Source organism: Nicrophorus vespilloides, unplaced genomic scaffold, assembly GCF_001412225.1.
Source record: "Nicrophorus vespilloides isolate i.1.1-1 unplaced genomic scaffold, Nicve_v1.0, whole genome shotgun sequence".
NCBI classification, from domain to species: domain Eukaryota; kingdom Metazoa; phylum Arthropoda; class Insecta; order Coleoptera; family Silphidae; genus Nicrophorus; species Nicrophorus vespilloides.
Genome location: NW_017096075.1, coordinates 183,643 through 195,041, shown reverse-complemented (window position 1 = coordinate 195,041; position 11,399 = coordinate 183,643). Strand labels below are relative to the sequence as shown.

At 35.1% G+C, this 11,399-nt stretch overlaps 1 protein-coding gene across 3 annotated transcripts in view; it reads left to right on the top strand.

The window, feature by feature from the left end:
- The window catches only part of LOC108569396 (transcription factor E2F2-like), a 9,836-nt gene extending 514 nt beyond the window's left edge, over positions 1-9,322 (top strand). The window contains exons 1-5 of one of the 3 annotated variants that reach the window (XM_017930929.1): positions 3,556-4,112; positions 4,729-4,911; positions 6,031-7,103; positions 7,184-7,412; positions 8,893-9,322. In XM_017930929.1, the coding sequence (XP_017786418.1) occupies positions 6,114-7,103; positions 7,184-7,412; positions 8,893-9,020 (1,347 nt within the window). In that variant the 5' untranslated portion in view covers positions 3,556-4,112; positions 4,729-4,911; positions 6,031-6,113 and the 3' untranslated portion in view covers positions 9,021-9,322. Of the gene's footprint in view, positions 1-3,555; positions 4,113-4,728; positions 4,912-6,030; positions 7,104-7,183; positions 7,413-8,892 lie in introns of those variants that run through there. The other 2 variants (XM_017930928.1, XM_017930930.1) reach the window with 2 other exon arrangements.
- The last annotated feature ends 2,077 nt before the right edge of the window (positions 9,323-11,399 follow it).

The window sequence follows — 11,399 nt, the reverse complement described above, 5'->3', positions numbered from 1 at the left end:
AAAAGCGCGCAAAGCCAAAGCATGCCACCGCACTATGTAATATTTCGAGCGTTTGGTGCCTGCACTCTTACGAAGGCAACCTTTTTCGATTTACCTTGAATTCCCACTAAACATCCTTGAATGGAATAGTACTACAATATCACATGGATCAGGTTTATGATTAGCGATAATGAAACGAACGTAATTATTATTATTCGGCTTGAGAGAGAGCGTAAGAAAAATTAACGTATATCAATTAAATTTTTCAGCCTCTCGGCCAAGGTTATTAACCTCCTCGTTATTATTTATTTCCCTTTTTTGAATATTTCTTTAATTCAGAAGAAAAAAGTGGTCGGCGCAGTTGGTCACATTATACCACATTTTCCGAAGCTCGTAAACCAATTTACCTCCTTCCCTGCCTCTCCCGTTCATTCATTCCCGAAGAGAGAGAGAGAGATTATTATTCCGGTAACGAATCGACCGATTCCTCAATCGAATGAATTACGCTTTAGTTATGAAATTCCGATGAGAGAAAAGGCGCATCTCTCACAGAACAAGAGTTGTTTAAGTTACACATTGTGAGGCCAGTGTAAATAACACGCTGAGGGTGCGTTAATTTCTTGGATATGTTAGGCAGTTTAGAAACTCGAAAGTCTTCCAGATGTTTGTTTGAATAAATTATCACCGAAAGTAAAATAATTTACATTTCGGTTCCCCCTTATTTTTTCTTTCTTTTTCTTACTCTTTCACTACTTCTTACTGAATGAATAAAATTTAATGGGTAAAACATTTTTCAGCATTTCTGTCGAATCGCGGCTTTCCTTCCTTTCATTCTCTCTCTCCAGCATTCAATTTATTGTACTGCATCACCCAGTGAGAAGACGCATCTGAATGTGCTTATCAAAATTATACACATTCTGTTACGTCGTTTTTTATTTCTTTGTTTTTATATCTATTCGTATGCTTCATTAGGACGACGCTGTAATGCATTTAAAATTCTTGTTATTTAGTAACGGCTGCATATGTAATAACAGGCCTCAATTCCATATTTCCTGTTTGCTATTGCTATTAAGTGAGCGAATGCGGAGGGTTGAAATGCAAACGTAACATAAGAAATTGCATATGCGAATTACAAGCAAAAGTACACACAATAAGATAAACAAAGCAAATAATTGAACACAACTGCGATACTTGTTAAAATTTCTTATTTAGAAAACTTTTAGTTTAATAATTAGTGAATCAAATATGTATATTAAAAAAAAGCTTTGATTATTTAATGTATCTTAGTATAATGTTTCTAGAATCACTTGATTCATGGCTATGAATCAAACGATAAATATTTAACATGATAATTGTGATTATTTATTTCAACACATAAAAATGGAAGGTCAGTCACCTAAAAGAAATAAACATATTATTAAATGTTGTTATGAATATTTCGTAATAATATTTTTCAATGAAATTACTAAATTAATAATTACTTTACATTGATTTATTACCACTACCTTCGGTTAATTATTATGCATACATAAATAATTGCAATGAGTTGCAGATAATAGAAGAAGAAAAAAAAAATACTTTCAAGAAGCGTACGTTTTACATAAATTGTAATACAATAACAATTCTACGCTATTTGTACATGCAGGATGTTTGAAATATGAAATTTATTGTGTTTTCTTGGAAAGGTTTTAAGATATTTAGAATTGGACACGTTTAGATATACAGATGTTACTTTATTATCGGATACAATTACATAAACAGTAAAATTTCAAAGGAAATTTTTTGATTTTATAGTGGAATAAAATATGTTTCGTAAAGTTTAAACATAAATTATTGAACTGAAGAATTGCTCAAATATCTTCATAATTCGAAGATATTTCAGAGAAAATGATCTGTTTGGAATGTTGATATAAATCATAAAAGCGCATTCCATGTTTCAACACATTTTAATAATTTTATTATACAAGAAAAAATATAGAAAAGTACTTATTTACGTATCATGTTTAATATTAATACTTACACATTGTTCTGAGATTTGTATAAAAAAAATATCATTAGTATTTACGTCTATCCACTATATTCTGTGAACTTCACATGTTAGGTAGGTATAAATACGTTTGTCAGAGGGTAAAATATCTACGAAGTATACAATTGCCGACAAAAATAAAAATCTCTGCTTCAGGGGGTGAGCTGGGTGCCAGGTTCTCAGACCACCCCATGTTCTTGTTTAGAAAACTTTTTATCTTGAATTGAGAAAATGTGGTCGCTTCGAACTTATACAAAAAAAACATATATACGAGGAAAGCAACGCACCTCATGTTTATTAATTTAAAATTAGAATTCAGACGGATCTTCACGACAACGAAATTTTGTCATTTATTTGATAATGTATTGTATAACCCTAGTGGCATAAAATCAGTACCAGATGTAAACAAGTAAGAAACATTCGTTTCTTTTCCAGTACTATTCATTAAATGCACTAACAACCGAACATAAATCAACTCTCTATATCCTATTGCATAATATATAGAAATATTGCAATTGACAATTAATTTTTGTTATACATAAGACACATTGCTTTTATAGAAAAATTAAGTGAATTTAATAAATAAATAAAGTTTTTCAGGCAACTGTGTGTTTGATGAATGTCCATATTTGTGTTTAATATGTTGACAATGTTCGTATAAATATGTTGTATATAAAATGCATACATTATTTCTTGTATGGAGCAATTTAAACAGTGGTATGTTATGACGAGGAACTTTAATTAAGAACAAACAAATATATGCAGGAGTCATGGCTTTTGTGCTTGTTGTTGATTTTAGCTGACTTGTAAAACGGTAGATGATGATTTCAACGAATACACAAAAAGAAAATGATGTGAACAAAATCAAATAGGAAACAATATTTGCATCCGTATTTACTGTTACGAAACATGATGATATTGAATAATTATAATTAGATATTACTCTTTTCCGTTTTTTTTGTTGGGTATTCAATTTAAAGGGATCTAGGGTTGGATGGAATTGCAAAGGTGGTGGTGGTGGTAACTTTAGACGTTACAGGCCAGGGGGGCTACTTGAGACGGAATCCTTTACAATACACGAAACCATACCGCCCATATCACTTTAAGTGATTTCGGGTCTGCCCTAGGATTTAATGTGCTGCCGCCTCATCCAGGTGTGCGGAATAAATTAATACGATGATGCAATGTATTAAGTATATTGAAAATATCGAAGGGGGAACGTTTCCTTCTTCGGAGGGACGACGCGTTGTCATGTGGATTGTGTAAAGAAGTCTTGCGCGCTCTGTTCGGCACCGTCGTCGCAGCCGCCTCCGACTGCCATATTTGTTTACACGCTTCGTCTCGCTCTTTCCTCTTGTTGTCTACGTCTCTTTGTTTTTTTTTTGACGTTATGCCTTTCTATGGTGTTTAGGTAGTAGAAGACCTGCAGGGGAAAGAAGGAAAAACCTTAGACCTTTTGAAAATGGTCCATCCAGAGGAGTTTGGGTATTGAGAGTCTTTGTATTGCGCTAATTTATTGGTGAAGATCGGGAAGAGTGTTAGTGTGTGTGCGTGCAGGAGGAGGAGGAGGGTTTTCCTTGTTGCAGCATCTGCCGGGAGCGCGGAGAAGGGTCTCAGGTATACCTACTGCACCCATACCCGGTATACCCCGGATAAAAGACGACCGTCGTGGAAATTCCGTGATCAGATGGGAGCTTAGGACGCAGGCGCGTTCGGTGCGCGCCAAGTTCCCGGTACAGATGGCAGATGTTTTGTAACCCCGAATTAACATCAGAACACGCTACCAGATCGCTTCGACGGAGTTTTCGGAATTTTTTTGCGGCACCACCGGGAGCCCGACAGTCGCGAAAACCACCCCGTCCCGTTCCGTGCACCCTCTGCTATCGGGATCGCGCGTTAAAATCCATTTCCGACAGGCCGTCCGTCGCAAAATCGGACGTTCCTCGACGTGTGCAGTACAGCTGCTCGATGGCAGTGGCTTGGCAACCATTTTATTTCTTCGATTAAACATGTTAATATTTCGGCCGTCCGGACGTCGCATTCGCATTGCCATCAATTAAACACTGTCCCAGTTGGCCACGGCGGAGGCGACCACCCCTCATCTCTGGTAAGCATCCCCTCGAACGTTTCCGTTTTTTCATTGTTTTGTTTTTACACTCCTCCGCGGCTGGGCCATTTGTTATGGCGGTTAGGAACGGACGTAAGAGTATTATTCATCCGCGTCTTCGGGGTTAACACTGCGCCCTTTAAACACGTTTAACAACCAGCAACAACCTCTCTTCCACATACATACAAACACACATTCCTTTTGCTCCCTTTTTGCAGCCATTTCTCGCCGGCCCCGCAACTCTTCGCAATCGCTAACGCCGCTCTCGAAGACAGACCCTCCCTAAAACTCGGGATTCCACACAGTTTCCTCTTTAATTTTAACTCGACTGCATTTAAAAAAAGAATTAATTCCATTGTACTATTCTTATCTGTCCCTCTCGATTCTCTAGTTCTCTTGCACACTCACACTTACAATCATTCTCTCTATCACGCACTCACTCAATCACACACTCACTTCTCCCAGATTAATTGTTACTCCATCATTTTCATTACATTCGTTACTCCATTTGGAGATTGCCGACAACAAACTGACTTGTACATTCCATGTTTACCTCGTATTGTTCATTAATAAACTTTTAAATGCTACACTTTTGAGGTTATTTATTTATGTCCAGTGCATTTTGCGTTCGTGCTCAAGTGCCTCGACTCTGCCCCCCAGTGTTTATTTCCCATCTTAACATCATCCTTTTCGAATCCGAATTTGTGAGAATGAAGTTTACATTGGAAAGTGGCGTTCCATGAAGGCCAACTGATTTCTATGATCTAGTCTAATCTAGTGTGCTTAGATAGATTTTTAGGTTAGTATTTCTTATTACATTTCTATCCATCTTATTGGATTACCTACTTTTATTCAAAGCAACAGTAACAGCAACATTTATTTGCATCCAATAGAAATAACAGCCAGTCAAAATAATACATGATTCATTAGGATTATAACTAGTACTAATAGCAATCTTAAATAGCAATCGTTCTCAACGAAACGACAATATGATTAATTATTTAGATATTTAATTGTCTCATATTCTGGATACAATTTTACGTATATCAATTATCATATGTATATGATCATAAAGTGATGAGACGCACATCCTGTGTGTACATGCTTTAAAATGGGAGTATATCAGTAGCTGAAAGCGTTCAGGTTAGGAGGGTCATTGGGTCAGAAAATTATGTTTAATAAATATCGAAATAATACCGAATCTGCGCCGCTGCAAGGATATGCAGGCAACATCCTGAAGATACGTAAAATTAGAAATGGCCTTTTCTCCGTGGAATAGAAACTGGACTGGTCAATTTATTTATGAACATGCTAATTCAACTAGCACTCAGCACACGTAAATAAGTAAACACGAAGAACCCCCATACACATTGTTATCTCAAGATGTAAGATGGATGCATCTTTCGTACGAAGCGAAATTTACTGTTGTTCTGTGCCGTTGTACTTTTTTATTGTATTAGGATTCTAAAGTATAAGTTCTAAACATGTTATAGATCCTTTTTTTTATATTAAAGATTCAATTAATGTCTGTGTTTTTTTTTGGTTCTGAATCGTGGTAATGAACAGCTAAGCAATTGTCAACTGAATTGGATTAGAAAGTTCAAGTTTCATCATCATATTCTTGGTTTATCGTGCCTTTTTTTTCTTGTTACAAAATTTTAATGAACTAATGTTGCAAGCAAATTACTCGGTGAGTACGTTTCCTTTTCGCTGTATCTGAAATGAAATTTTTGATAACGTTTATATAACCACAACTAATCTTTCTTTTTTTTATCAAAGTTCGTGATTATGTAGTATTTATTTTCTTGCTCACCACGAATATAAGATTTACAATGCATGTCACTAATAATTCATCGATTTTATTATCATCGTCAATTGTGTGTACTAATTTACAATTTTTTTGTTTCTGCAATTTCAGATAGTTTCTTTTTAAATTTTATTCGTTTTTAAATGAAACTCTGAGTTTGTGGCTCATTTTAAACGCAACTGGGGGTGGTGAAGATGCATCGTTCGACAACAAACAACAACAACAGCAGCAGCAACACTGCTGCAGCTCGGAGGGCGATCATGGAGAGCCCGAGGAACTTCACATCGATAGCTTCGAGTTCCACGCCCGAGATGATCGCATTCAAAACTCCGAGCCCCCACCTGCTGGACCACGAATACGTGACTCCTCAGAGCCAGATCATGATAGCCAGTCCGATGAGTGCACCGGCCGTCAAGAGAAAACTTAACATGGACACGCAAAATATAACGATACCAATGAAGCAAGAATTTAAAGCGCCACCGCCGAAACGGCCGAAGCGCGGGTCGCCGGCGAAGAAGAACACACGGTACGATACCTCATTAGGTTTACTGACAAAGAAATTTATTACTCTATTAGAAGAGCAACCGGATGGGGTGATTAATTTGAACGAGGCCTCGCAGAAACTGAACGTGCAGAAGAGAAGGATATACGATATCACTAACGTGCTGGAGGGTATCAATATACTTCAGAAGAAGTCGAAGAATCAGATTCAATGGAGGGGTAGCTCCATGGGAGACTACTGCATGACGTCACTGCAGGAAGAAGTGAACAATCTCGACGATATCGAAAATCATTTGGACCAATTGATCGCTACGGCAGAAGAGGAGCTCAGAGTCCTGAGCAAAAACAAAGTGTACGCATATATCACGTATCACGACCTTCGATCTATACCGAGGTTCAAAAACAAGACCATCATGGCCATCAAAGCGCCTCCCGACTCGAAACTGGATGTACCCGGCAACGTGGACGACGGCTACAAAATACAAATGAAGAGCGAGACTGGAGAAATCGAAGTGTTCCTCTGTCCGGAGAGCGTGTCTCCGGTTAAATCAAAGACTGTTCCTCCAGTAGATCCGCTCCTCAAAGATATTAAACTCAGCCCCGGCATGTTTGCCATCACGACCACACCGCCTGTACCTTTGCTGGATAGTCCCACATCAGATTACAAACCAATTTCATCAAAGGTAAATCTCAATCTATTATACCACCCACATCTTCATCAATTACTTCACTGTACTAACTTCATTCATATTTTTTGTTTTAGACTTGTAGACAGTTATCTTTCTCCAAAGATATAAAAGACCCAGTGATGCAGAGTGTTGTGAAAACGGATGGTTTGAATAAGCTAAGACAACCGTTAGTATTGGGTCAACAGGACTTGATCTTGAAACAGCAGCCTTTCTATGACATTATGGACTCCTTCGACAGTACACAAAATAACGAGCTCAGGGATCAAAGTGATTTAGGTGTAATGGTGAAAGAAGAACCCAATGGTATGCTCTCAGTTTTCCCTCTCTTCTCTATCTTTCATTTATACCAATCATTTGTCTGTCATGTATCGCACTAATCTATTTCGTAATAACGTGGGGGCTATTCCGGGTTTATTCTATGCAATAACTGATTACATTTCTTCAATCTTCACAAAAAAAATAATAATAATTGCTAATTTTAGAAATTCTTCAATTATATCCATTTATAGTAGTTGCGATAAAATGAAAAACATGTTGAACATCACCGGTCATAAATAGAATCCTCGACTCTTTCGTTTCATTGAAATTATGTCGATACATCCAAATACAGTAGATATTTAGTTTCGTTATTTATGATGGTTTCGTATGGGAGCTCTGACTGTGACTTGTGCTTATAAATCCTTTCCACATCACAGGCAGAGTTCTAACTATGCAGCCACTCTATCGCAACAGTTTCATAATAAATATGCCCCCAGCCTCTTCGAGAGAGAAAAAAATATGTCTGATCCAATTCAAAAGTTGGACGACCTTTTTCCCGTTTAATTTATTTAGAAATTTGTTTTTTTTTTGTCGACTTAAAAAAAATAGGACAAAAAATTCTTATTTGATTCATTTTCTTCTATTTGAATATACTTAACGACGATACTTTATTCTATTAATAATACGAGGAACTTAATATGCCACGTTTGTGGTCTTTAATGAAACACGAGAAAGAAGAATGAAAAATGAAGGGGAAAAAAAAACTTCTTGCTACATAAACATGAAAGAAACATGTTAGAATGATCATTAACACCCACTCCAATTTATGTAAGATACAGAATGAGTACATCTTGGAACCGGTTCCGATATTTCGAGAGTCTCAGATAAATAGAAAGATATGCGGCTTTCGGCCCTTACCGAAGGCCGAAAAGTAGAAGTATGACTGCGACCAATTTAGGGCCTCAAAGGAAGAAAAAAATTGAAGAGTGGCGCCATGGGGTATATACATTTTTTAATGAGGGGGGGTTTATGTGTCAACGCGCAGACGAAAGAGACGCGTTCAATGCAAAAGAAGCGACCGTTTGATTTTTCTTTTTTTCACCGTTAAACATTAATTTCTACCTCATTGGATTGTCTAAATTGATATGGAAATAATTGAGATTTTTGTACAAACTTTATTTCAACTTACTAACGTAACTAGGAGTATGCTTATTATTTTGTTTAACATTACTTAACTATGGTTAAAATGCAATAATGTCGTCCTATTATGTGTATGTGTTTTGGTTAATGTGTGCTTCTCTCTGCTTAGTGGTGTGATTAGCTGGGTTCTGTGTGTGTTATGTTTAAATTTCGTGAATCCGTAGCACCATGGGATTCAGCTCATCACGCTACTGTCTAACATCTGGCATGCTCGACTAATTCCTAATTGTAAATGATATGTGTGTTGTGTTTTCTGGTTGTTTGTGTGTAGTCCAATAAGAGCGAGAATTAATTCTATGATTTGTGTTTTGTCGTTCTCATTCAGGTATTACGCTGGACCCGATGTTCTGCGCTCCATTTGTGCCGCTGGAACCTGTGCCACATTCCCAGTACAATTTCAGTATGGACTCTGGTGAGGGTGTAGCTGATCTCTTTGATTCAATGGCATTCTGATCAGCACTGTACAGACAAATAAAGAAATATATTTCTATATATATACATGCTCCTTGTATATTTATTAAAAAAAAATTAATAATATGAAAGGGAGGGAGGATTAATAAAGGTCCTTTCACGGAGGAAAAAAAAAAGAGGAAGAAGACAAAAATAAGAAAACCTGTAAGAAGAGAAAGAAAACTTTTTGTGGGGGGAAAAAATGAGCGCGTGAATGTGATTTTTATGGACCAAAGTGCCTATTACTTTGTTGTTTTATTATTATTGTAATAATATCGTTTAGATTATTATAATTATTATTTTTTCCCATTCTATATTTTTTATTGAGAAAGAGACCACCACGTTTTGTTTTTATTTTTTTTATTGTTCAGTTCAGAAAGTTAAATTTGTGGCTTAAGTAATGTGTGCAGGGTTACGATTTTTTTTTAATTTTTCTTCCGACTTCTATATAAAAAAAACAATGCACTTTATTTAAAATTTTTATTACATTTTTTGAAAAATATTGTTTAAAAAAAGCCTCTTTTTTTTTGTTATTGTTCTTTGAAGATGAACCCTGTTTATTATTGTTATGTTTTGTTTCATTTCCTTGTGACTGAAGATGTAAACGAAACAAAAAAGAAAAAGAAAGATGAGATATGATTAATTGAAGAGGAGGGGAAGAAGAGACAAACTGGGGTGTTTTTTTTTTACTTTCTCGCTGTACAGTTTGAATTGATCGAGAAGGAGAAAGAATGCCCTGTACCTTATAAATATGAATGGAATCAAATGGTGCCATTGAATGCTGTAAATAAATTAATATTTATATTTGTACAAGTACAACAAATAGTCGACTCATTTGACACGTTTTTTAAAATAATATATTTCAGTATACCTATCAATACTTAAACAATTCGTATTCGTTTATTGTATCCACTACAACCTCATTTCCATCCCTACAACAACAACAACAACAAAAAACAACTAATGCCCAGTTCGAATATCAGACGTCTTTATTTCGATGCAATATTTCCATACTAGTCTTTATTTACAACAATAAAAAACGGAGAAAATGCAACTCATGAAGTACCATGCTTAAAAAATTAATATAGTTTAATTTCATACAAATCTTTTTGCTCACTGGGTGACCTATTTAGTACAATTTTGTTTTTGAATTGTTAAATATTACAATACTTATGTTTATTTGTTTTGTTTTAAATATGCACACACACACAAATGTATTATACATATATTTGTGTGCACGTTAAAATGATTAATGTCTATTTTTTATATATATATGTGAATTTCCAAAAGCCAATAGAGGCCTTATGTAATTCAAATACATTGATCATCAACATTCTAATTGTATATATATGATAATCATAAAAAAATAGCACTTAGTATTTTATTTTTATGTCATTTTCTTCTCGAAATGGAAAAGTATCTATCTTTAATTCCATATACTGTTTTCATTTGCATTGTTCTTGTTCATTGTCTTTTACTTTTAGATATAACAGTTTTTTTTTATTAATCTTTAATATTTTATTGACTCGTTCATATATTTTTTTTTTACTCACTGTTTATTTTAGTGGTCTCAGTCTTCAAACAATCCCTGTATATATTTATATATTGTGTTTCCAAAAAAAAAAAAACGATAAATAAACATACAAAATGAATTATCCTAATTGTTCTAACTATAAAGTTTGCCCTTAATTTTACATCAAACATGTTCATTTTCAAATAGCCTTATAAGTTGTAACATTCTAATGAAGCAATACAGAATATTTCAAATACGAGTAAACAAGATTGCCTACATTAATGTAATAAATGTTAACTATTGTCGCAAACTCTGACCGAAATAAGGTCGATAAGCACCGAAAGGATGAAGAAATGGGCCTTAATAAATAAAATATCACCTAAGAAATAAATTTTCTTAATAAATTTTAAGGAACGTTAAAAACTAGTCAAGATTATAGTTTGAATTTTTACTGTTATTCTTTGTATGTTGCATAGAACTACGTATAACAAAGATATAAAGTTACTCTACCTATCAGGGTACGATTTATTAGTAGCAATCTGCGGCTCCCAACGTTGTGATCAAAGAAATAAAACATATTTGAAATGTAGTTGCAGAAGGATTTCTATTTCAAAATTTTTGGAATTGTTGGATTTTTAAATCTTGCTTGTAAATATATTAAAAACATAACAAATATAAGTGAATGAATATCACAGGTGGGCACAACTCAATATGACCCAAATTACATAACGAGTGGGTTCTAAGGTATTGTTAGTTGCATTCAACGTCCACAAACACATCTTAACAGCACTCTAGATTTGACCCAAATTTGCACGCACGTTGCGTTTTGGTTTCATAGAAATTTGTAGATGATCCGAGACTGACCCAAA